Below are 27,216 nucleotides of genomic sequence, written 5' to 3' on the forward strand. Positions count from 1 at the left end.
ATCAGGCTTGAATCTTAAAGGGGAACTATGCAAGTCTGGTCACTTTTCTGCTGTTTTGCTAACCCTCCTCTCGGCCATGTGCATTTGTTTACAACAACCCAGGCAAGAAATCAATCAATAGGGCAGTATACAGCTCTGGAAAAAATTAAGAGACCAAGTCCAAAATGTTCTTAATAAATCAGCTTCTCTACGTGTGGCAGCCGTTCGATTCCAGTGTCTATTGACTTTCAACACAAGGACATTTTATTCTACTTAACCAGGCACTGATCATCTGATCACCTGAGCCAACTCATATTTAATGAAGGTTAAAAACCACTGTTGAGATTAAAAATTGAGATTATTCCACCACAGTGATTTCTGAAATCTTTCTAAATGAAAAAACATTAGTGTTGTGTTTTTTTTTTTTTGTAATTACTATGAACTTGTTTTCTTTGCATTATTCAGAGTCTGAATGAAAACACTGGAAATTTTTTTATTATTTTGACCAGTTGTCATACAAATGACCTCAATGACAATATTTTTATTTCAAATTTGGCAGAAATGTTGTCAGTAGTTTACAGAATAAAACAAAAGTGCTCCTTTCACTCAAACTCATTCCCATAAATACTAAAACCAGAGAAACTGATAATTTTAAAGTGGTCACTTAATTTTTTTCCAGAGCTATACTGTATATCATATACGTACGTGTTACGACGTGTATATTTGTGTAGCCGTTTCTGTCCTGTCATACAAGAGATTACGGGTTATGGGGTGCGATTCTGTCACGATGCGCAGAGACGAGAGCTGGGACACTGCGGCAGCGTCCCCGATCTTGCAAAAGTGTTTTTCAGCCAAGACACGCTAGGTGGACGGCAGAGAGCCTCCATTCTCCCTGTAACAAGTTACATGTCATTTATTTAACCATCACAAAAAACAAAATGTAGCATAGTTAAGCTAAAAACCCTGCATAGCTCCTCTTTAATGGCTCTTAACAAACTCATCATGTTTGTAGCCTCAGAGATGTTGTGAGTCTGACTGTGTGTGCAGCATCTCAGAGTCATGAGAGCCTTGACTCATGAGGTTGTCTGAGGCTGAGCATCGCGCCTGCCATGCTCTTTGTCTGCCGTAACCTCCTCTCTTCGACACCGAGCGGCTGAGGGACGGTTGCTCCAATAGCAGAGAGACAACCACGCACCGCAGACCCAGGGGTCCCATACACCTCCACCCAAAGGGGGTGAGCTGTTGGCTGCCAGAGGAAACCACAGCTGACAATGGTTTTCCTGCTGTGGTGTTCAGTGAGCAGATCAGCATCCACCTGCCACAGCCGAGTCCAAACCAACAGGGGATCACCTTTAGACTCAAAGTCAGCCACAGTGCTTTGTGAAGTTGTTTGGAGCTTTTAGCAAATATCTGATTTGGGAGAATGGATTTTGACGGTAGAGACACACTTCAGAGAAAGAGTGATGACAAACCATCATCTTCACAGCTGTGACACATGATTGCCATCACGATCCACTTGATCAAAACTGCGTTATGTCAAGGTCAGGGGTGGCTTGCAAAGCAGATGAATAATATAACTGGTGTGGTTTGAAGAGCGAATGTCAACTTCAAAGTGCTGTCTTACAATCCCATGCCACCAGATGGCTTTGTATGTATGGCATTACCCTTCACATATGTTTGACTGCCACATTATTTATTGTGGGCAGATAAAAGACATTGGTGAGTGACACCATATTTGCAAGTAGTCTTCTCCAGTCCTTGGACAGAGCAGCTGGTCGAGCCATGGCATTTGATTCGGGGGCGAGGGGGAAGGAGGGGATGAGCTGCCCTGTCATATATCATAAAGGAAAAAGAGAGCAAGACAAGCAATAAAGAGCAGGAGATAGAAATAGGGACACACAGACAGTGTGAACAAGAGACAGGGATGGCAAGAGAAACGGTGGATGGCATGCAACCAACAAGTCGTACATCAGTGAAATATTACTCTCTTGATTCATGCGGTAGGATGGTGGAGTCAACAGTTATGACCCATGCAGCTCTGTGCTGGAGGAAAACAAGCTCATATCACTGTCCCCTCTCAGTTGTGTTCATCTTTCTGTATCCCAAGGGGGTCCTCCAATTCTCAAGGCATCCATGACAAAACACAGAAATACTCCAAAACAGCTGGGCATTTCAACACCCTTGCTCGAAAAAAAAAAAACAACCAAAGAAAAAAAACAGCAAAGATGCTCTCGGCCATGAAAATAAGCAAAATGAAATCCTCAACACCTCCGAAAATACGATTAACCTCATTTATGCCATTGTAAAAGATGGGAAGGGCCCGTTTGATGTCGCCACAATGACACAGCCACGTGGCAGGTCATGACTCGAGGGTGTGCTGAGGCGCAGGTTGGCATGGTGACGGTGACAGGCGGCTGGCCCAACTCCAAAGCTATGGCATTCTAGATTGAATTTCCAGCAAACCCCCCTGTCGGCCGCTGGCTGCCCCTGTCCCTCTCCCCACCTTCCTCCTCGCCCCCTCAGCGCCCGTGGCCCTGTCCTAACGGATTGTCTCACGCCTTTGAAGTGCCGAGGGAATCCGATTTGAGCTGGCTCTGCTAAATTGTTACACAGCCAGCCTGCCCGCCATGATCTAATCAGCCAATTGCACACTTCTGATTGTAATTGGATGAATTCCCTCGCAGGCTGTTAGGGAAGCAGGGAATGGCGGTTCGGGGAGGGTCACCAGGCCCCAGGGATGAAGACAAATAGAGGAATTACATGAGCCAGGGATGAAGATGAACGGGTGATGAAGAGATGAGAGGAGGCTGAGCGGTGTCTCAATGGCCCATTAGGAGACAAGAGCCTGACAGGGGAAAAGGTAAAACAGCCCAGCTGTCTGATGGAGGAGGCGGCACCTCAGTCTGATCCACAATCAGATTATACCTGCCTCAATTCAAACTTGAACCAGTGGCTGGATCAGAGGAAGATGAACATCCACCTGAAGATGAAGAAGCATATACATTTAACTTGATGTCATATTTCCAACATAGGAAGTTCAATCTTTCCTTTTTGCAAAAATAGATTTTGTTAACAGCAATTTCAATGTCACTTTTAGGAATGAAGCCTTGTATAAAGATGAAAAAGTAACTTTGGCTTGATTATTAGTTTCTGGTTCATTGGTAAGAATCTTGGTTCTTAAAGGGATAGTTCAATATTTTGGCAAATTAGCCCATTGCCATAATCCCTATAGTCATAGCAGTAGGTTGGTTACCTTTAATTGTCGGTGCAAGCTATTTTTAGAACGGCGGAGCAGAGCCGCAAGCTGCTCAGAGCTACAGTACGCTACGGAGGCTCATGGGATTTCTTGGTTTCCCTCATCAAACTCATCATACACAATCCAACAACTCCAAAACACTCTGGTGGACAAGTTGTGACCTGCACATTCACCACGCTATGAGATAATAACGGAACATTACCAGACAGAGTTGTTTTCTGGGCAAATGCAGAGACTGCTTGCCAAAAACCTGCCCCTGACAGGAATGCACATCAGCGGTTTTGCATGAATTTACCTCTAAAACAACTCTGTCTCGTAAAATTCAGTTATTATCTCATAGCGTGGTGAATGTGCAGGTCACAACTTGTCCACCAGAGCGTTTTGGAGTTGTTGGATTGTGTATTTGATGAGTTTGATGAGGGAAACCAAGAAATTCCATTAGCCTCCGTAGCGTAGCTCTGAGCAGCTCGTGGCTCTGCTCCACCATTCTAAAAATAGTACTGGCTGGAGACACCATAGAATTGCACCGACAATTAAAGGTAACAAACCTACTGCTATGACTATAGGGATTATGGCAATGGGTCAATTTGCCAAAATGTTGAACTATCCCTTTAAGAATTTTATGTATTATCATCGTAGGACTTAAAAGACACACTCACACAAAGAGATACACAACATCTTGGGAATCTTGAGGCTGGATTTGACAGTGTTACACTAGGTCAACAAGGATCTGGCCATTGGATGCCTTGTGGCTTTACAGGGAATCACTGAGCTTTTGTTGAGCGGTAACACTTTGGTGATGCGTCTTTGAGACAATCTTTAAGAGCAGAATAGTAGGGCTTGATATTTTGTTATAGATTATGGAGTCAGTACTGTATATCCCTGAGATTTTGGATGCCCAGTGCAGAGGGTGGCACATGTCTTCAGTTAGAGGGGGGGGGGGGGGTTCCTTTTGGGTTGGATCGACACGTGACACGTTCTCTGTGTCTTCTCTCCAGGCGGATCTCAGTGTGAACCTGCAGGATGACAGCAGCTTCTTCTATGGTGTCTCCAGCCAGTACGAGAGCTCCGAGAACATGATTATCACCTCATCCACCAAAGTCTGCTCCTTTGGCAAGCAGGTGGTGGAGAAAGTGGAGGTAAGACAAGTGCCATCAATTGGCATTTCATTAAAGGTTAACTTGAACAGAGGTATTTCAGTAGTCAGGCACTTTCAGTACCCTGCATTTATTATGAAATATTACTATATTTCTTAGAGGGTTGTGTATTTGTACTTTTCAGAGAGAAAGGAATGTGTGTTTGCAGCCATACAGCACAAACATTACATGACAATGTGCAGTAAATTTTTAGCAGCTGCTTTCAAGGGCATCAATTTTTTCTGGCGACAAGAGGGGGTCACGTGTCCCTTTCACTTTTCAAAATTCCAATTATGTTCCCCACACTTTTCTGTTTTATAGGGTTCACCAACTATGAAGCCCTCATAGTACAGATGAAAGAAGTTAAAAAAAATACAGATATACGCATCAAGGTCATCTTGTCTTTGTGAGATCACTACTTTGCCTCTAAGGTCTGCCGTTCAGGCTCTAACCATGTGATTGGTTGAACTTGTAAAGTAAAAGGGAGAACTGGATTTCTAGTTAAGGTTGTATAGGCTGATAAAGGTTTCCTTGGCTCTGATGGGTCCAAATCATATGAGGAAATTTAACAGAACAGAACAGAAATTAAATTAGTCATTTTACAGCTTTTCATTTTCAAACAACTGTACTTTAAACAGACGAAACATCCACAAGCATCACATTACTTTCATGATAGATTCTGCTCAAGGGTAAAAATGTACTATGTCTACTGTCTTTGTTACATTATTTTTTGTGAAAATTATGATTAATGTTTTTTATGTACCAGTGACAGCACATAATTATAGTTTTCTTCTGAAAAGATGCCAAATTTGAGCATTGTATTATTGATATAGAAATTAATAACTTGTTAGTAGCTATATGTATATGTTCATTATTATTATTATTTTATTTAATCATCAATTGAGCAGTTATACCCCCATAAATGTAGGAAATTTCCTTCAAAATTAGAATTTTATTCCTTCTTCTTTATATTATCATTCATCATTATTGTGATGATTATTATTATTATTGAAAACCCAGTGTTGTGGCTGTTACAGTATATAAATCAAGAAGTTGCATCACTGATTTCTGGACAGATTAGTGCTATTTCGACATTTCGGGTTCATGACCACGTCAAAACCCACACTTATCATCCAGAGGAGTGAGTAAGTGCTACTTGTGCAGATGGATTCCAGTCACTTAACGGCTGATCTGTGGTCAGGAAACTGACGTGATTCTCAAATCTCCCCTGCATGACTAACTGCCGCGCTTCCCGTTAACTAGACACAATAGTGGCCCTGCCCCCACCCACCGCTGATGGATTGTACAATATAAACACATACGGGTGGTTGACGAATAACACAATTCTGACTGTCCGGGTGTCACATAATGATACAAAATTATATTTTTTAAGAATATATATGTAAATGTTGTTCCTCTGACAAGATATAGTACAATAATACCAACGTTGTTGGTGGTGTATTAAGATTTCTACTCAGAATTTTGATCCAAACATCAAAAATGTCATACGGTGTGACTGTCCGGCATATGTGTGACCTTAATAATAAGAGCATATTTCCAAATAAATTATAAATATTTGATAGTTGTACAATGCATATAAAATAATGAGGTGTTTTTAAAGCCCACAGAAAGATTTGATGTCTGTGCATAATGTCCAAACAAGTTTTGACCAAATACATTTTGTCCGCAAAATGGGCGTCATACGGTGTGACACTATTTTGTATATTTTGAATGGGCAATAATTTGGACATCTTAATGATAAAGAGGACCACACTCAACCAGGAAGTTACAGTAACATCTCTGGAGTGGTATGCCAGGTCAAGAGGTGAGTTCTGCCTTTTAGATTTTTATTTAAAAAGCAATATATCTGACATCATCAATAGTGGTCAATGTTTTGTGTCTTATGGTGTGACATTATTTGCATTAAAAATAATTATTTTTCACAAATATTACTTATTAATGCTTAAAAAGTATTGCTGCCATGTGGTGAATAACATGATAACTATAGGCTAGCTGTTTTTAGTTGGCTAATATATTAACTTAACTGAGCAGAATGTCATGTGGTGTGACACTTTGTCATAACGGTGTGACGGTTTTTCTAAGTCACACCATATGACATATCTGTCACACCATATGACATTCACTTTATTTTGCATTAATATTAATATAAATAAATATACAAAACACACAAATTTAAGAAGTTTGATGTTAGATTTTTTTATCTATACAAATAATATTTCACATTCCAATTTTATATTTCATGTAACCATATTTTACCATTTGCCATGCTGTGCATATTAACAGATCCTATTTAAAAATAAATTTAAGTAGACTGGTGAAATGACATGTGGAAAGGATCGTCTCTGTCAGGAGTCGAAGTGGCAATCAGGGCTTCAGTCGTATGCCAACATGGGACATATTGTCTAACGACTTGACCACTGAGCACCCCCGACTGGGAAATAATGTTAAATGTTTGATGTTTTTTTCAAAACTGTGTTGATAATTTTTTGTCCTAATGTAGAAATGTTAACATTTCATCATAAAATATTCACATTAACTCATAAGTAGATTTTAACTGCTAATTCATGCTGAGTACACAATGTAATGTAATGTGTCTATATTGGACCATGGTTTTGTGGATGATGTTATTGTTCTAAGACTTTAGTTCAGCAATTGGAATTCCCGTGTAACCTGTGCCCAAAATCAGTTTTTTATTACAAGATATGACCTCAATTGTTTTTGTTTGAATGTCAAATACATAAAATACACTTTTTTGCATTTTTGGTGCAGTTTGTCATGTGGTGTGACACTCATGTCATTTGGTGTGACGCTCACAATTGTGACAAGAAAACAGCTTTGTTAGTGATAAATTGTGAAAATATCCATAGACCACAAGGAAAATAGAACTACCAAGAGTCTCAAGCATTGTGTTAGAGTTATTACAAGGTTTAACAGAATTATTCTAAAATATCTTGAAAGATTGAGGAGCGATGTCATCCTTTGTATGATCATTTTGAAAAATAATCCAAAATATAATACATTTTCACAAGGAAATGTTAAATATCAAATCAGTCATGATTAAAATGTATGAATCAGTCAGTTAGAAAAGAAAAAAGTACCCCATTTTCATTTTATATAACATAGCTTTCATGTCACACCGTATGACAATTTAAGGCACTGATACAGCAAATTGATGAAAAAATGCTAATTTTGATGCAAAATCTTCAAGAACACATATATATGTGTAAAGTTAAGAGTCACGACAACACAAAAAAATTATTTTCAGGGATAATATTTGAAGTTTTAAAAAAAATCTTTTTTTCGGCTTATATGTCAACCACCCATACACACACATCCCTAGGTAGAGCCATCTGCCTCAATAGGCCACATGATGATATTTAATGGCTTCATCATTCGATTATGGTTGTCACGAGAAATATGTTTATTGTCATATCTGGCATGCCGTATGCTGCATTAGGTATATTATATTACACATATTGCACCTTATCACATAGATGTCCATATCTGCTGTATCCAATTGGCTTACAATGGAAGATATATCCTTGTTTTTTTTCCATATTATTTCACATTTGATCCTTTAAAGTGTTTTAAAATCTCCCATCACGTATTGCATGTTCTCATATTTTGGACTGTATGCCTTTTAAGTATATTGCATCTGTTTCTCCAGACGGAGTATGCACGTTTTGAGAATGGGCGCTACATGTTTCGGATCCATCGTTCCCCATTATGTGAATACATGATCAACTTCATCCACAAGCTTAAACACCTGCCAGAGAAGTACATGATGAACAGCGTACTGGAGAACTTCACTATCTTACAGGTAAACACAATGGTCAGAACTGTATATGAACTGTGTGTGAGTGTGTAGAGGCTGCGGATTTTATTTTATATAAGATGTTGGGCTTTTCTGTTACATATTGGGATAAAGAGTTGGGCCCCTCCTGGTTTTAACTGTGGCAGAGAATGGTGTAAAGTAGGAACAGCTTCTCCTGCCTTGAAATGAATTTGAACCGATTCATGCATGATAATTGTCCTTCATCATTCACTTCATTCCATTCGTGCTATTAAGAGACGATAAAGCACACAGGGCCAAACTGCTTCGTCCTAAAATCAAAGTGGTTGCGCTGTTTTCTATGTGTAACCATGGTAGCTGGTGGCATTTTGTTATGTTGTCACAATGTTTGTCATGTTTTGTAATGTTCTTGCAGAGTGAAAACATATTTTTTCATGTGTCTGGTTGGACTTTTCTGAATGAGTCGGTGTGCTCCTCAGACAGCTGAGAGAATGGAGTCACCATAGTAACTAAGTGGTCCTCGATACCAGGGTTCAAAGACATTGGTGTCCCTTCCATTGGCGGCTGCATTCCTACTGGACAAGGGACAATGACCATATTGAGCCCACACTGACGACTATATGGCAGCATGTCATTAGGTTCCTCAATGGGCTTATTTAGTTCATATTAACCACAAACAGCTCACACACAGATGTTCACACACACACACACACACACACACACACACACACACACACACACACACACACACACACACACACACACACACACAGACAAACAACGAATGCACGCACACACTGCGTGGCCAAGAACAATGGATCAATATGCCCCAAGTGTACCTAGTGTTCAGTGCAATGCAATGAGCATAATGAATCGATGAAGTTGTGCGTTTGTCTTAGGCTTGCTCTATTTCTACACGCCTGCATTTTAGACACAAACTAACCATGCATATATAATAAGAGATTGTGTATTATATATTATTTATTATTAGTGTTCTATTATTATGTAGCACTTTAGAGGGTTTGCATTTCTATCTACTACAGCAATGTTAATCATCTCCTATAGTGTCAATAAATAGATTTGTTGGTGTAGTATGTTCATATTGGTATGTCAAGTGTGACTGTTAAAGAGGAACAATGATCTTAGAAGCAAAGGAGTGACATTAAAAGAAGTAACAGCATTATTGTGGCAAAAAATGTGGAAGCAAATGCTGCTGTTATTAGATTTTATTGGAATTAACATACTTCTATTTTTCTATTTTTTATTATTTTATTTCTATTTTATGTTTTTTTTTTTTTACTTGAATACAATAAAGGCATGCATAAACATACTTCATACTACTGCTTTGGTATTGAAGCCATGTTTCTATCAAAACCACACATGTAGTGGTAGATAGAATTTGCTTTGTATTCTAATAATGTGGCTCTGTGAGGACATTTCACACACTTTGGTGACACTGAGGCTTTCACACTCTACAAAGGCCCTATTGCACGTTTCAGTGGGAGAGTGAATATATTACATTAATATCAGAGGTTATGTTTTCTATGAATATGTGTCAAAAACGTGTTTGTAGTGTCACTTTAAAAACATGGGTAACCACAGTTGGGTTCGTCTTTGTGTTTTCTCCACAGGTGGTGACTAACAGGGACACACTGGAGACCCTGCTGTGCGTAGCCTACGTCTTTGAAGTGTCCACTAGCGAGCATGGCGCACAGCACCATATCTACAGGCTAGTGAAAGACTGACACAGTCACACAGTTGGAACTTACCTGCTATAGACCCACTGTAGCACCTCAGTGAGCAACAACACTAAACAATGGACTACTTCCTCCGTGAGCTTAGAGCTGAAACCATACAACTCGGTCAGGAGCCCAGAGAAACACTGGCTTTGTCAGCACGCCCAGGAACGCTACTACTGCTGAGGAGGAGCTGGATTTGAGACTGTGGAAGCTGACACAGGCTTTGTGTGAAAAGTGACGTGACGAAGAAGAAGAAGAAGAAGAGGAAGATGAGGACCATAATACACTGTGGTCTCTATACCAAAGGAGCCAAACCTAGCCAACAAGACCTGCATGAGAGAGTTGTCATTGGTGGTGTTTTCATCTCATTTTATTAGTGCTTGTTTTTGATTTAGGTTCTTTTACACACTTTGCATGTGCAGGAGAAGTTTGCTACAGAGGAGTTTGGCTGCCTCAGCGCGCCACCTAGTGACGTAAATATGAATAACAACGGGGAAACGTAATTGAAATTAGACTGAGAATCCCTCCTTTGCACATCCATAAAATATCACTGTTTTTTGGTGCCAATCTTTTGTGTTATTTGAGCAATTGAGTAATTATGTACAGTGCCACATCCATCATCTCCTCTTAACAGCGTTATGAAAAAAAAGAGGCTAAACTGATTTAAAAGAAAGAGCTATTGTATTCACTTTGTTTGATGTTGTCTTATGTTTCTTGTATTGTCTTACTGTTTTTGATTGAAGAGTATCTGACTACAACAAAAGGCACATAATAACACTGCTAACTTGAACCAGATTTGAATCTGTAAGCTGATTACAGAATTTGTCTGTAACTGTAACTTGCCCTGAAGTGTCAGATGAAAATACAAAGTGTTTCTTACATAACTCTGTTGCCGAGTTTTGAATGATGTGAAAACTGTGGCCACACACTGTAAACCTACAAATATATATAATGATCAGTCTACGGGGTTTATTATCAATATCTACATAAGTATATTTTATTTATATTATCCATACACATATAGTTAGTATCAGAACAATGCTTTCACATTTCCTGATTCGTTCAAACGCATTGGCAAATGCATTGGCATTGTTCAGGTTACATCACCAAGGTTACAGATCAGTGAATAAACACAGCTAAAAATCATAAATTAAATAAACTGCACTTTTGAACGTGATTTTATGAAACAGTCTGTGTCTAAGGTGTTGGATTGCAAATGAATGTTAAGGCACATGAAAATCAAAGAGCTAGTATGCAGAGTAAAACCTTTAGATGTTTTTCTGTTGCTTTACAGGTGGGCAACTGGACATATTGGATTGTGTTAGCTCCTTCCTACATACTAATGAACTCGAGAGGTAAATAGCAAAAATAATACTGACTCTTACAGTAGGCTATGGTATTGGTGAACTATGTGTTTCCCACAGTGCACAGGGGTAGTAGAGAAGTTGCTTGCACCTAAAGAATTAGCCTAGTTCCAAAAAGACCTCAAGCAAATACAAGGGGTAGGAGGTCCTGTTTTTCCTCTATTGATTATTTGTTCTGATTCAGTTATTTATTAGTCCACATCATGGTTAAAACTGCCTAGTGCAAGTCTCACAGGCTGAGGTGACCCTTCAGGTTAATGATGACAAACAGATCTTAAAGACACGAAACACCAGTACACCACTGAATAAACTTCGTCACTATACTGGCTCGTGCGCTTTCAGTAGAAAAGGCTGTAGTACCTCCTCCAGGCCTGTGTGGAGCGTGTGTGGCGCTGTGGCGCTGCCACACATAAACACCAACAACAGAGAAGAAGACAGACAGCTTCCCCGCACGATTCAAACTCCAAACATTATAAGTGGATTAAATGTTGACTGGGAGTCGTGTCAGTGCAAATATGACGATCGATAATGATTCAACGGGTATAAAAGTAAGGTCCAGGTGCTTCAGCTGGCCTTTGAGAGAGACTTGACCCGAAAATGTAGGCTACAACCCAGTGGAAAGACGCTGTTCTTCGAGTGGCCATTCGCCGCATAAGTTACTCTTCTAAAGGTAACGCTAAGCCTTCTTTTAATGCATTTTGCCCCCCCGTGGCATTGTTTATAACACTTAAAGCTGAGTGGGGTTTTGTCCTGTCTGAATGTATGCTGCATCTGGCTGTGTGGTCTCCTAGCCAGTTGTTTCAGTGGGTAATGGCTGCGTGCGTGAGTAAAAGAGAGATGAGAGGCACACTGTGCAAAGACGGTTTATAAATCCATATTGAATATCTTTGCGCTGTGTGTGTGTGTGTGTGTGTGTGTGTGTGTGTGTGTGTGTGTGTGTGTGTGTGTGTGTGTGTGTGTGTGTGTGTGTGTGTGTGTGTGTGTGTGTGTGTGTGTGTGTGTGTGTGTGTGAGTGAGAGAGAGAGAGAAAGAGAGAGGAGAGAGAGAGGACTGTAATTTCTTCGATGTGAAAACCATAGACTGTAAGGTGAAAACGTGCTCCTTTGTCAGCTTGTTTGAATTAAAAATGAATGAAAATTGAGTGCTATTGAATATGCCATTATTATAAGTTTTAAAAAATTAAAGTGACGGGTAAAATTAGGCTATGACGGAATTTTTATGACCCCGTCAGTCAACGAAAAGGTTTAGCGCAGCCTCTGCTGGATGTGTCTGTTGCCATCTGGTGGTGTTGGGGCTTCATTACAGTTTTCTCACCCACAGTTCACCTTGGTGAAATCTTCAGGCTGAGTTGAACCAGAGACGTTCCGTTGAACAAAATGACTGAAAACTTCACTGTGTTTTCTGGTCTGGTTGCCATGGTAATCATCCTGTCACTGTTCCAAATCAATGCATAAATTGAGAGCAGATAGATCAGACATTATAAAACCCTATATCCACATGTGAGTCTGCTGGATATGTGTCTAATAGAGCTACTTTATACTTCCAGTAAAAACTATTTGGCAAATTGTGTAATTATTTTTATTTTTATTTTATTTTTGGTGATAAATTAAATGTAAAAGTAGTTAAGAGGTTGTGGAATCTAAGACCAGATGTCTCTGCTGTCAACTAAATCCAATCCCACTCTCATAAAACTGAATTACACAGAATTGTTTCCTTGTGGGTTGTAGCCTATTCACTCCTTAGCCTCTTTGTCCCAGAAAGGTGCTGCAGACTCCCAGGTGTAAACTGAGAGCATGGCACTGTGAATGAGAGAGCAGCTCACACAGAGTGAGAGACAGCTGCAGCAAATCCCAAACCAAGGAGTGAAAGGCTTATTCTGATAATCCCATTTGAAAGAATTGAGGCAGATTGCTACAATTATGTCAATCCACTCTCAAATGCCTGACCTCACTGAGAACACACAGCTTATTCCTAACAGAGGTTAGGCCCTACTGGTATTTTTAGCCTGGTTCCTATGAAACTAGAGTAAGTTTTACTTTACAGTGTGATGTGGTGAGGTAATACCTGCACTGTGGAGATGCGTTGAAACCCCAGCAACAGGGAGGGATTAGCTACAACAGGCCTAAATAATTGACACTGTGCTACACATTTACAGTCACAGAACCCCTAGATGGGATTTTACATTCAATGAACAATTAGGTTTCTTTTTAACATCCTTAACTTGGAAGACATTTACATATTTATATACATTATTTATATTATAAATTAGCCTATTATTATCATATTTATATTTGATATGTGCTGTCTGTTGTGTCCAATCTGGACTACTGTCTTTTATAATAAATTGGGACACTACAGGTGAATAGGGTAAACATTTTAAATAACAGGTATCACCATGAAACTTCCCAAGTTTATCACTTACATTTAGACAAATATTTTTTGTATTAAAAGTTTTGTCAAATTGTATGTTTAAATATGTAAATGGGGCAATATCTAATGAAATAGCCTATGTGCTAATTTGCCTACATTTCCAGAACAGAAATCTGAACAATGGATAAAGCCCCTTTCAAAATTCTTGTTTTATTTTGTTGACATATTAGAGTCAGAGGTTTTTACAGAGGGGATTTTGGATATCTCTTTTATCACTCTGTAAATGAGAAAATACTTTCACCAGCCCTAAAAAAGGCTTTGAATGATTGGCTAGGAATATCAACAATCCACTCTGTAAAAACCTTCAGAATATAGACAGTAATAAAACTGGAAGGTTTGGTGTCTGTAAGTGCTGCTGAAGTGAAGATTCGGGCTCAGAGTCTGAGGAAAGATCATTTTGAGAAAACGGCCTTTACTTGTACTGTAAAATTCCATATTAATTCCATATTGTTAATGTAAATCGTACTTTTACGATTGGTTGCAGATACGGAGGAAACAACCATTTATAGAGCCTAATTGTTCGGGACTGAGAGAGCTTTACATGATATCTGACATGGCATGGGTCAGACAAGGACACCGCTATGTTAACTTTTGGTGAATTCAGGAAAAATCTAGCCTACTTACGAAAGAGACAAAATGAAGTAAAATTTAAAACCTTAATGTGGATTTTCTACCATTTCTTTAGATTTTTCTGAAAGAATATAGGCTACATGTTAAGGAAGAAAAATAGCCCCAAATCTCAAAATTGATCAGTGCATGAAAAAACAGTGTTTTTGCCTGTAGTGTCTCGCCTTAAAGCTGTAGTGAATATTCCCGATCTGCATGCTGTGATGTAGTCGTGTCAGGAGGAAGAACTGATGTGGTTTAGAGATCGTAGATGGGCCCTGGCCATGTTCCTATAACAAAGCGCTCAGTCTGGACTCCTGACGCACGGCTGGGTCTCCACCTCCTCCAGGTGCGTCGCTCTGACTCACCTGGAGAGGGTCTGGTCTGGTACCAGTAACACCTGACCACCAGCTGCACTCCACTCCACGCCTGTCAACTCCAAGTCATCATCCCCTCAGACATGTCGATGCTTCGTAATTTAACCTGGTCTGATTTACATTATGCGCCATGAACGTCACATGGGGTTTGCTGACGGTCTTGAGTGTGGTGTGCCGCACTGAGTCGAGGTGCTCTCCGACCTCTTACTACAAAAACTGCTGGATCCGACGTTTCCCGGGAATTTTCATCGACATCGAGGAGTCTCAGAGGAGAGGAGCGCAGCTGCTCAGGCATTACCAGGAGGAGACGGCGCTGAAATGCAGCCGCACCTGCTGCCTGACCAGAAACTGTGAGTAATGCGTCCGAACCAGAGGAGTCGACGCACACATGCGCTGAGCTGTGTATTATTGACATTCCTTTACTTTTAGTCCATTTGTAACAGCACACTCTACCTCCACCTCTCCTCCTACAGTTTCCTGCAATCTGGCGATATTTCACTATGACAGCACTCAAGAAAACGTGAACTGCTTCCACCTGCACTGTCCAACACTGGAGAGCTGTATCCTCAGCCACAGAGGCAACGTTGTTCTGTACAATATCACTAAGGGTAAGGAGGCAACCTGTACTCCAGACTATAATAACATGCTGAGAACATCTGTTACATGAGTTTATTCTAATTTGAACCTATGTAGTCTGTTTATACATGGCCTATCTATGTGTTTTTATTAGCATACAGTGTCCTGTTTGTATGAAAACTGAAACCAGGGCCTACAGCTATTCTTTAAGTAATTTGGACTGTAAGATGCATATTAATCATTACTACTTCTAGATCTACAGTAGGGGTAGTGGGGAGTTACTGGTACAGTTAATCAGTGAATGAAGTGCTTATGTAGTTTGTATAGTTGGCTTTGCAGGTTCACATTTTACATTACATTACATTTTATCTGTTACTATCCAGCAGTGCTCTAACTGGCAACTGCTGACAACAATTACATGTTACTGACACACACACCTATTAACAACCTCAACATTTCAAGATGGAAAATACTTTTACTTCTGATACTTCTCAAATCAACCCAGCTTTATATACATTAGCACATTCAACAAAATGCAGAGATTGATCAGCAATCTCAATTCACAGCAACAAAAGAAAATAAACGTAATAGAAAAAGAAATTATGATGAAATTATGAATTGTAAGACGGGAATCAGGCCAGGCACTGTTAAAATCAGGTACAGTTAAAAGCTAGGGAGAAGAAGTGAGTTTTAAGGTGACATTTAAAGGAATCAACAGTCGGAGGGGAGAATCAGATGTAGAGGGGGAGGGAACTCCAGAGTTCAGTGGAGAAGGCCCTGTCCCATAGCGGTTAGTTTAGTCCTTCATACTTGAAGTTCATACATTTTTCATCAATATTAACTTATTGGTAGAACTTTTTGAGCCAAAGTAAAACCTGCTATAAAAACATCTACTTTTATTCCTACTACTAACAACTATAGTCATAATATAAAAAGTTGTTTTTGTTTATCAATTTCAAGTCAGCTAATACGCATTGATTATTCATAATAATAATAATAATAATTTTAAAAAGCGTATATAACTCTTCATGTCTCAGGTGTGGATCCTGACCTGCTGGTGTTTGGAAAGTACTTCACCTCCAACGTGCGTGTGTTACCCCACCACTACAGTCGGGTCAACGCCTCAGAGCCACTGCCCTCAGACAAACGCCAGTTCATACATCCACCTCCGCCTGCGGCCCTGCCACCCACGTCCACACCAACAGAAAAACCCCCTACGACGACAGGCAGCGTGCTCACCACCACCACCACCACCACCTCCACCACAGCAGCTGCTACCACTACACTGCAGAGCACCAGTCAGCCTACAACAGCTTCCACAACAGATTCCACAACAGTTTCCACCACTACAGCCACATTGTCTCCCACCTCATCTGCTCCTCTGACTGCCCCGGAGAACCATGCACAAACAACAGCGACAACCAACACCCCCACCATTTCTCCTGCACCCAGCTTTACTACAGCTCCCTCAGCAGCCACAGCCGCAGCCACAGCCTCCACCCTCGGCCGTCACAATCCTGAGACGACTCCTCTCTCATCCGCCACAACTGCACAGCCCTCCACATCCGGGTCTACCCAGCAGCACGCGGCCACCTTCTCTCAGTCGACCAAGCAATACCCCAATGACACCAAGGGCAGCCTGGGGAGGAACCACACGGCGGGCGGGGAGGGAGGTCAGGGAGCCGGCGGAGAGGACACTTTAGGGGGGTTGGGACCCGGGTGGCACGTAGCCGCTCACACCCTGCTGGTGGCTGTGGCCATCTGTATCACAGTGCTGCTGAGCTGCTGTTGCTCCATCCTGCTGGTGGTGAGCTGGAGGGGTCAGAGGAAGAGGATGGGACGCTACCGAACATCGTGGAGAGGAAAGAGAGGCTCCATGCGACTGATAAAGTATGTGCTGGTCAGAGAGAGCTCCTGAAAGAGAGAGGCCAAGAAAAACAAACACAGGACTGACACTTCTTTGTTTTTAATGAATGAATACTCCATGAAAAGACATTTGATACAAGTAAAAAAAAAAAAAAAGTTTTATTTTTCTGAAACAGGCTTATTGCTCACTGGATAATTAAATAACAAAGATATGCTTTACATAGCTTTACTTTAAACATATAGGGTAGGAAATGTATGTTATTGTCAACTGATGCATTGAGGCAGAAATACTGTATATTTAAACTGAGCAGGCAGACATATTTTATGGCTTAGATGAGATTATCAAAACATTGTTACCATGATTTTGGTTTCACTTGTGACTTAATAACTTTTGACAGAGGAACCGAACACAGCCAAATGTGTTTGACCACAGCAATTTGCCTCGAGAAAGACGATACGATGTACGTTTGGCTGACCTATATTTTGATGTGCTTCAATGAGTTTAAACTGATGTTGATGCCAAACCTTGAGGACATTTGCCAGTTGTCTGCAACTGGTCTCTTAAGTGGGACTTGGGCGCTCCTAAGCAAGCAAAAAAAAAAAAAAAAAAGCAGCTACAATTCAAGTGTTGTTCAGCTTGTCAACAATGTGTTGTCCTTTATGAGGCTAAAGGAGGAACACGTTTTTGCTTTGTGGCCCTCAGTGTTTAACCCTTCCACATTTGAGGACATCTCGGTGCATTGGGTTTCTCCTGACCTAGAAGTGAACGGACCACAGACCAAAACTCTTAAAAGAGGGGTGAGGAAGGGCGAGGTGGTTTTCAATCGCCTGCAGCTGAAAGCATCCTTTCACTGTGGTCCCGCTCCTCGACCTGACAGTGACGAGAGTGGGATGGGAGCTCGGGCTGGGCCAGGAACTGACTGAATGGAGCTTTTATCAGATACAAGCTTTTACCCATCATGCACATGAACTTCAAGACAGAACGCTGATCAACAACAGCACATGTCAGACTTTTATTTTGTATTAAAGACATCTGATATCACACTCTTGATAAGACAGTAGATTTATTTTGGAAAATAAATACATTAGTTGAGACCTACGAGGCTGCAGTTATCTGGAATAATCTCCTGTTTGTGTTACTGGTGTGTAGATGAAGGTTGTTTTTGTAGATTCTGTTACAGCCCAGTGTTGCTCTTGGTCACTGTCTTCATGTAAATACATTTTGTACATTAAGCTGGATCACAGGTTGAGTACTTTCTTGACAGCCTCTTTATACTGAAGCATGGTGCTTTCATTCTCTCCTTCGTTCTTCAGCCGTGTGACCGAGTCCTTATACTCCTTCACCTCGCTTTTTCCCAGCAGCTGCTCTCGCACTTCCTCCTTTTCTCCTTCCCCAGCTACTTTCATGCGTACGAGCGTATCTAAGATGTTCTTTTGGGACGTGCTGTCCTCCCAGCTGTATTCCTCCATGTCTGCCACCGTCTTCTCGGCCTCCCAGGCTTCCGTTTTCTGAACGATGAGAAAAACAGAGCATCTCTTAGCTTTACACGCAGATGGAAAACTGACCCAACTGGCCTGAAAACAGAAGCTGTCCTGTTAGTGCTGGATTGGAGTGGTGTGTACATTTTATTACATGCAGCTATGATGTTACATGTATTTGTAGCAACAAAAGATATAAAGAAGCATGTTTAGCGTATCCATTTGATGTTGAAGACTCTAGTTTGGAACACCATATGGCTGCAGATGTAAAATATGAGGGTCTTTGATGCTACTCTCACAGAGATAGTATTTCTCCATATGTAGTGCTCTGTCCGTTGCCTGTCTAGCTGTCATCACATTCCCTGGAGAACAATAGGCTCCACTGTGCAGCAGCTTAAAGCAGGGCACTGACAGAGCCTGAGCCCTGCTGCTCTCCAGGTGTTTGAGGTTAATGACCATCATTACTGTTATACATATCTGATCCACATAACATCCCATCTGGACCGGATCCAGGTCCTAGTGAGTGAAGAGCACTAGATACTTGCGAGTAGATGAGTAGCTTTGTTTTTGAAATATTGAAAACCTACCGAGTTGTTTTAGTTTAAGATCGCTATGCTGGAATGATGGATCTTACTTTATCCTTTTGAAGTGAGGTTTTTGATTTTTAATTGTGAAATTTGTAACCCTTTATTTTACAGGCTGCTAATTCCGTGATAATGTCAAGAAATAACAATTAATTGTGTAGTAATGTCAAGAAATAGCCTAGAAATAACGGTCAATTTCATAGAAATGTTATGTTTTTCAAAGCAAAAGATTACACATGCTTTTCATGCTTTGAATTCTTTGGCAAAGGTCAGATTTTGTGCATTTCTTTCTTCAAACTAATTTCTGGGCTATTTCTATGCAATCAATCGTTATTTCTTGGCTATATTTCTCGACATTACTATGAAATTGACTGTTATTTCTATGCTATTTCTAGACATTATGATGCAATTACTTATTATTTCTTGACATTATCACATAATCAGCGGCCTGTAAATTAAAGGGTTACCGGAAATCCTTCCATTACTAAGAAGTTTGGTCATCATAAAGAATATCTGATAATGTGGAAGGAGACAAGGAGTCACCTGTTTTCTCAACTGAGCTTATGGACCTGTCAAATAGCATTTATATTTTCAGTTAGGGGAACAAGTGTTAGGCACAAAAGCCCCTAGTAGTTAACGCCCCCCCCCCCATGTTGGAGGCAGCTTTGAGCAGTCAGAACCAGCACTGGCCTGGATTAGCACACACACTGGAATTAGCAGGGAAGGTCTGCCCCTCTTAGTGGGGAGATAAAATCACCTTAGTTGCTGCAAACAATTGGTCTCTTTGTGGGATAGCGTTACGACCTGAACGCTACGGCGCTCTCACAGCTTCCACAAGCCTGCTGGACAAGCACTGTGCCTTCCATTGTGTGTCCGAAAAGGGCAATGGACAGTGTTCTGCCTCCTGGCTCGGACACCTTTCCCGACTGAGAGATTTTTCTTTTAATGTGACTAAGCCGTGATGGGAAAAGCTCCTGAAGGCAGAGGTTGCACAATAGGGGGAGTCATTTTCCTTTATGTGGCTGGCTGCACATTCATGCCATCAGCGCCTGGGCTAATGACCTGGTGGCAGACTCCTCTGATGTGGCATGGTTGGCTTAATGCAAATGAGTATCAGGGTCAACACCTGATAGGGGGGAGTCTGTTTTCTCCTCATCTGTGGGGAAATGTCAGCTGGACAATGCTGCTGTTTGCCATCCTTCTGCCCATTCAACTCCGAGACCTCCCTAATGGGCCTGGTCTCTCAGATCCCAGAGCAAGATGGACCAGTATTCCCCTGGTAAAACGTGATTGTGCTGTGATGCTTGCAGGGTGTAAATGTCACGAAGGAGTACAAATATTTAACAAAATGTGCCCAAATAGATTAATGCCCTACTTTCTGAATACCACCACAAATTCTAGGAAAACTATGTGAATTATACAGAATAATACATGCAGCAGTAGATGAGATCAGCCATTATACTGGATGTGATCTCAAATCTTTCAGAAGAAGAAAACACTAATGGAAAGTGAAGGCAGATCATCAGTACAAGCACTGCAGGAGAGCAGCCAGCAGATGAATGAATAGTTGTTGAGAGAGAATAAAAGGTCAGTAAACAAAACAAGAGACAGAGGACAAGGCCAAATTAAATTCTGAGCTGGTTGGGGTTAAGGTGGGGGCTGAGGATGTGTCTTTTGAACAGCTCATCTGAAATAGTGACATGTTGATTAAACTGGCATTATGTTAAAGGGATAGTTCAACATTTTGGCAAATTGGCCAATTGCTATAATCCCTATAGTTTTAGGAGTAGATTCGTTATTGTCAGTTGAGTGTAAGCTATTTTTAGAACGGCAGAGCAGAGCTGTGAGCTGCTCAGAGCTACGCTACGGAGGCTCATGGAATTTCTTGGTTTCCCTCATCAAACTCATCAAATACACAATCCAACAACTCCAAAACGCTCTGGAGGACAAGTTGTGACCTGCATGTTCACCACGCTATGAGATAATAACAGAACGTTACGAGACAGAGTTGTTTTCGAGGTGAATTCATGCAAAACTGCTGATGCGTGTTCCTGTCAGAGCCACTTTTTCGACAAGCAGTCACTGCATTTGCCTCAAAAAGAACTCTGTCTCATAAGTTTGATGAGGGAAACCAAGAAATTCCATTAGCCTCTGTAGCGTAGCTCTGAGCAGGTCACTTCTCTGCTCCGCCAATCTAAAAATAGCTCGCACCTACAATTAAAGGTAACGAACCTACTCCTGAAACTATGGCAATAGGTCAATTTGCCAAAATGTTGAACTATCCCTTTAATCTGTCTGACAACTGCTGCTTCTTGGTTTTGGCAAGGGCCTTGTTTTCCACTCCAACTGATGTATCTGTCTTCAGTTATTACAGACACATGTTGGACACAGAATTGACGTGGAGAAAAACCAAATTCTTCCTCACCCAAGACTCGTGGTAAAGCACAGTCAGCAGGTACATGGCGTAGTCGTGATTCTGCCGTCTCAGGGGGCAGCTGGCAGAGAGAGGGAGGTAAAGGTGAAAAGGGGAAATAATTTTTATTTCCTTACTTGATCGTTAGATGTAGAAAACTCAAGAGAGCGATGTCTACCTGTCGGTTGTGATGGTGAGGACGTCTGTATTTTTGCAGTATCTCTCCCCAACAAGCTTCAGCATCTTCTTGCGTGCGTGGTCATCCAGATTCAAACTGGACAGCTTCACCTTTGTGAGCAATGACACCAAAGATTATCACAGGAGAAACTGAACATAATATGGAATTGTTTATGCAGCAGTTTCTCACATAAGCCTGTGGGATGAATACATTATGAGAATGTAAAGACAGATATACAAAAAGATTAGTGAACAAGTGATTTTCATTGTGGACTGTCTCTCTCTCTTGACATACACAAACAGTGTTTAGATTTTTACCTGCACAGAGCTTTGACTGTGTTGATTAAAATACTATACTTTTACAGATGAAATCACAGCATGTATGCTGTGGCCCGGGATAACCTCTAAGCCCCATGCAGAGATGATAGACAATGTAATCAAGGAATAATCTCTGCTTGTCCATCTATCATGGCTCAGATTTATAATTCATACAATGGGGGGGGGGGGGGGGGGGGGGGGGGGGGGGTGCATTTATAGGTAATATAAAAGGTAATGTGTGCACATGTTTCTGTGTATTAAACATGATGAAGTGACAGCACAAAGGTGAAATAGTTTTAAAGTGTTTGGACAAACATGCTGTCAAAGTCTGTTGGTTTCAGTCACATGCCAGTTTTTTCTTTCCTCAGTTTCCTCCACGACTCTCTAACTAAAGCAAAACCTACAGTGTGTGCTGCTCATTCAAAACACTGAATCAAACACTAAACCTAATTTAATTTTTTTTTTCATCAAAGTTAAAATGGTTTGGAAACTGACCGTGTGAGATTAGCTCCCCAATCTATCTCTCAGCCTAATCCACCAGGATTAATGTCTGTATAATTCCTACCTTGCTGATATAATCTAAGGCAAAGTGTCAGTGGAGCAGATGGCTGGTGATTAATGGTTAAAAAAAAAAAAAAAAAAGAGAGACACACATTTCCACCTTTTTAAAAGGGCAGTTGAAGTTCTGCGTATAAAACAGAATTGCTTTTGACATGATTTGTGAAGAGTGTAAACACATTCATGATAAACAAAGAGCCATCAGCACAGACAGTCTAATTATCCACATAATGAAAACAACATAAGCAAAACAGTTATATAAAACTGAAAGCTACAAAAGTCACAATGACCTTGTTTATAACTGATGCAGAGTGTCACTGAATTTAACTTTCATTTTCCAGGTCAATTATAATCTTATAATTCAACAGACCACTTACATATTATCGCTGATGATTTTGTCTAAATTCTCACGTGGATTTTCAATGTGTAACTTCTTGGTGATGGACTGCGGGTGTTACGTGTTCTGTGTGTGTTTACATGTATGGCTCTGGTGTGTGGGGAGGATTGCATATCTGTGGATTAGTGGTTGGGGGGGATTAAGAGGAATATTAAAATGTCTCAACAAATATGTCAGTGGCAAAAATGTTTTGGTACTTCTTTCAGTGAAAATATGAAACTATTAAATAAATAAATAAACACTTTTCCAGAAAACTAAGAACCTAAACTAACACGAAAACAACAATTTAGCCTAAGCACATACTTATATGTAAAATAATTCTCCAGCACTAATCTCTGTAGACTTGATGGCATAATTTCTTAGGTTTGAGGTCAACAGACAATGAACGTCTCTCCAGGATAAGTCACAGGGACATGATGTCAGCTGGTGATTATGCATCTCTGTAAATCTCCAATTTGATGTGGGAAGTCGAGTGTGGAGAATCCTGACATGTAAAATGAAATGTTCACGGTTCGCCACACTTGACTTCATGTACATCAACAGAACTCAGTTAAAAGTCAATATCATTGTATAAAAACAACTCAAATCAAGACAGAATCCACACAGAAGATATTGATAATGATGTAGCAGGGAAACTCACCTTGAGATGAACTATACGAGCTGAGGGGTTTCTGATAGACGGGCCGGCAGACAAGTAATCCGTGCTCGCTACTTTAATGGGAAAGTGCTCATCACATTTGGCATCAGTGTCCAAGGCAGACGGCCACTCTGTACAGAATGCTGATGGTGGAGAAAGACAATTTTACAATGCTATTATATAACCCAATTAGCTGCTGACGAACACTCAGAGAAAAGACTTGTACGAAGAACTTACGTTTCAGAGCCTCACAGTGTTTCTTGATGGCCCCGGGTGTCAAATGCAGAAAGTTTGGTACCTGAGAGAGATAAAGAGTGAGAGGTTACGTGAATGGAACAAAAACATGAAAATAAGCAGCAGTTTTAATATCTAGGAATGAATTCCAGAGAATGTAAACAAACTCACTATGGCTGTATTACTGCAAAAATTATTTAATGCTGGATTTCAGAATTGACTGGTTTTAAAAGGGTAAGGTAACAACCATCCTCTTCCATCATTTGAATAAAGGGTATTATATAATTTACAATTACATAATACCTTCTATTCTATACCTACGTCAAACTGAATTTCTCATAAATCCCATTATTGGCTTGAGTGTGGTCAACAGCACAACATCTATGAGTTGTGGTCGAACAAAAAGTGATATAAAAGGATAACATATATATTTCATGCGAATATGTGTATGGATGCAATGCAACGCACTTTAACCCATCCAAACAGAGTTTAAGACCAGTGTTTGTCTGCACGACACAACTTCAGCTGTGGCGGGTGAAAGCAGTGGCTCTCCTCTGCATGTGGCCTGAGTCCAGATGGAGCAGCTGGTGTTTGGACACAGCAGCACAATAATCCGGGCAAAGGGACTTGGCCATCAGAGCCACGCAGCAGAGCAAAGAGTGCTCCATCAGTGCTGCAAGAGCACTGGCCTGCTGGTCAGAGTGAATAACTTCTAAGATAGTAGGGTAGCTCACAAACAGACAGAACCCACAGTCAATTATAGAAGAATGTGGTCACTTTCAATCATATGCATATAGCTGTAAAACTAATGCAATGCCCAGTACACAAGTCAAGTGCTCTGTTTCTACTGTATCTAATGAGTCATTTATGCATATTTCTGAGGAAGTGGTTCCCTGTTTTTCTTGTTCATCTTTAATCTTGAGAAGCTGCAAGTGCAACCCTCCATGTCTGTTCAGCGTAACCCCACATCATGAGGTCTGACCTTGATCAACTCCAGGTTTCCGTGCTTCTCTGGAGGAACGCCTCCCCTCACAGGGTAGCCCATCCTCACAGGCAGGGGGACGGCGTTGGGTTTAAAGGGGGCTGCTGCTGGATAAACTGCAGTCCAGTCCTGATCCAGAGCCATCTTCTCTGTCCTGGGCTCCCCTGCCTGAGTTCCCAAAGCACAGATCAGCAAAGAAAACTTTATTATGAGCAAAATGAAAAATATTCTCTGTTCATTATCTAAACCAACATGCCAACTTCATGGATGTAAATCACCATAAGTGCCAGTAAAACAATATGCAACACAAATGCAGTACACTTACATCTCTCTTAGATTTCCTGGCCGAGGATCCTCTACCGCCTCTCCCATTGGGGCCTAAAATTAATAACAAGTTAAACCACACACACAAGCAATTTTTAATGTGACAAGATCCAGAATAAATGCCGAAACACACTTAATTCTGCTAACACTATTTTCTAAAGATAAGGACACATTTACTGCCAGACACTACTATTTATTAAGTGCGCTTTTGTATGAGCATTCAACAGGCTTACAAATAGGTCCACTGTAATTAATGTGTAAATGGCAGGTGATATCTGCAACACTGGCTTATCCATTTGTTTGTTTTGCTTCTTGTTGAGCCTTTTATGGTCAATTAAAGCTCAAAACATTAGATGATTTGCCTGTCAAGAAATTGTTTAACTGTCTTCACACTACCCCCTTGGTCAAGTTTTAGTGTAGCCTAAATGTATTCATGGGCATTGCTGTCTTTGTGAAATGAGACAAACAAGTTAATTTCTTGCCACGACCTTGAGCTTTAGTAAACTGTAATGGACATGTAACAAAGTAAGAATAGCAGAGTACGTTAACGGAGGTCAAAAGGCTGCAGCCCTGTGGTGAAGACCTTAAAAGAAAGAGAGGGGGCTGAATCTGTCTGTGAACATAGATGCACTGACATCGTCATGCAGCTGCATGTTAGTTTTGCCTATTTAAGTTAACTAACTCCAAGTTACAGTCATAGACAGTCCTCCTGTCCTGTCAAAGGACATGAGGTGGCTACCAGCCTGTCCATCGGTTAGCTTAGCGTGCAGCTGTACGTCCTTCCGCTGTCAAAGCCTCCGCTGTCAAACAGAGACACTCACCTGTGTTTCCAGCAGAGGAGTTTACGGACACCGCCGTGGAGTACGTGACTCTGTTGACTGGTCTCTGAAGTCCGAGACCAGTTACATTTATTCGACCTAGACACACAATTGCCTTGCTTGTGAGTGAAGCCATGTTTTTCACTGTCTGGGTGAACTCGGCTAGCTCATTGGTTACTGCTTTATGTCGCCGTTCTGCGTCTGCGCGGTCGCCATGTTGGAGCGTTCAAGACCCCTCGGTAAAAACATGACAGAGACGACAATAACTGAACAGTCCAACAAGTCACTACAAACTTGACCCTACGTTTTTAGGGAGTTCCATACTCCATATCATGTTGTGTACAACATACTACACGTTTGCATGCTTACATAGTTTGTTTTTGAAACTAGTAGGCTAGCCTAGGCTAAATCATTTTCTGATAGGTAGCCTAACATGAAAACATCCTACAGTTTGGAAAACACAAGCAGAGCTGGTTTAATGGCCTCTTGGTAATGACATGTGCTATACAATGTATCTAATGAACAGTTGGCAAAAGGGGGTGACCAGGCTTCAGCTAGTATGCCTACTGTCATTTGTGGAAAAAAATGAAAGTACGGTAATTTTTTCTATCAGAGGACAGCAAGCTGGTTGCTCTAGCTCTCCTGCCAACAACACCTGAGATTTTGGACAGTGGGAACAATGCCTATTCAGCCTTGTAGCCTACTAAAAAAACACTGTGTTCAGGGACAAAGATGAACAAGCTACAAAAATACCTGCAGCAGGAGAGTACTACTACTTCGCTCCTCTCTCACATATTCCTAACATGCACCTGTAAAGCCATACATAAGACTTATTTTAATTTTTCTCCCAAAAAGGTAAACATACTGATGTGTCAGTCAAAGTAGCCTACTATTTTAGTCAACCAAAGGGGGGAAATTTAGATAATTTCAGTGATGACTTTATTTGTAAGCTGAATTCAAGACCTGTCTTTTACAGTGTTGTAATTCATTTTCTGTTTTCATTAGAGGAATGGATGAAAATGAGGAGCTGGAGCTATGTTGAGTATCTCTCCTACAAAGCTATCTCTGCAGGGCTGTAAGCAAACAAGCTTTAGGAACAGAGATATTCATAACCTAAAAAGAAATGGAAAGAAAGGTATCAACTGGTGGATT

At 40.8% G+C, this 27,216-nt stretch overlaps 3 protein-coding genes across 7 annotated transcripts in view; 2 read left to right on the forward strand and 1 right to left on the reverse strand.

The window, feature by feature from the left end:
• The window catches only part of tead4 (TEA domain transcription factor 4), a 29,018-nt gene extending 18,835 nt beyond the window's left edge, over positions 1–10,183 (forward strand). For all 5 annotated transcript variants that reach the window (XM_083972854.1, XM_083972855.1, XM_083972856.1 and 2 more), the window contains 3 exons: positions 4,234–4,374; positions 8,060–8,212; positions 9,817–10,183. In XM_083972854.1, the coding sequence (XP_083828980.1) occupies positions 4,234–4,374; positions 8,060–8,212; positions 9,817–9,930 (408 nt within the window). In that variant the 3' untranslated portion in view covers positions 9,931–10,183. The remainder of the gene's footprint in view (positions 1–4,233; positions 4,375–8,059; positions 8,213–9,816) is intronic.
• A 4,648-nt stretch (positions 10,184–14,831) lies between these two features.
• mansc4 (MANSC domain containing 4) lies at positions 14,832–17,195 on the forward strand (the record flags this gene model as incomplete). The annotated part of the gene is made up of 3 exons (XM_083973258.1): positions 14,832–15,051; positions 15,175–15,309; positions 16,315–17,195. The coding sequence occupies 3 exons, from the start codon at positions 14,832–14,834 to the stop codon at positions 17,193–17,195; spliced, it is 1,236 nt and encodes a 411-aa protein (XP_083829384.1).
• Positions 17,196–18,126: 931 nt separating this feature from the next.
• Positions 18,127–26,204, reverse strand: mrps35 (mitochondrial ribosomal protein S35). The gene is made up of 8 exons (XM_083973243.1): positions 26,068–26,204; positions 25,248–25,300; positions 24,923–25,090; positions 23,944–24,004; positions 23,710–23,849; positions 21,798–21,907; positions 21,632–21,701; positions 18,127–18,652 (listed from the first exon to the last, which is right to left on the reverse strand). The coding sequence occupies exons 1-8, from the start codon at positions 26,198–26,200 to the stop codon at positions 18,383–18,385; spliced, it is 1,005 nt and encodes a 334-aa protein (XP_083829369.1). The 5' UTR covers positions 26,201–26,204; the 3' UTR covers positions 18,127–18,382.
• Positions 26,205–27,216: the final 1,012 nt, after the last annotated feature.

Source organism: Trachurus trachurus (assembly GCF_905171665.1).
Source record: "Trachurus trachurus genome assembly, chromosome: 6".
Classification (NCBI taxonomy): Eukaryota; Metazoa; Chordata; class Actinopteri; order Carangiformes; family Carangidae; genus Trachurus; species Trachurus trachurus.

Coding starts and splice junctions, on each gene's coding strand:
- mrps35 (XM_083973243.1), bottom strand. CDS start 26,200: ATGGCTTCACTCACAAGCAAGGCAATTGTGTGTCTAGGTCGAATAAAT. Junction 25,301..26,067: donor CTCCTCTGCTGGAAACACAG/GTGAGTGTCTCT, acceptor TATTAATTTTAG/GCCCCAATGGGAGAGGCGGT. Junction 21,908..23,709: donor CTCGTATAGTTCATCTCAAG/GTGAGTTTCCCT, acceptor TTGCTCACAAAG/GTGAAGCTGTCCAGTTTGAA.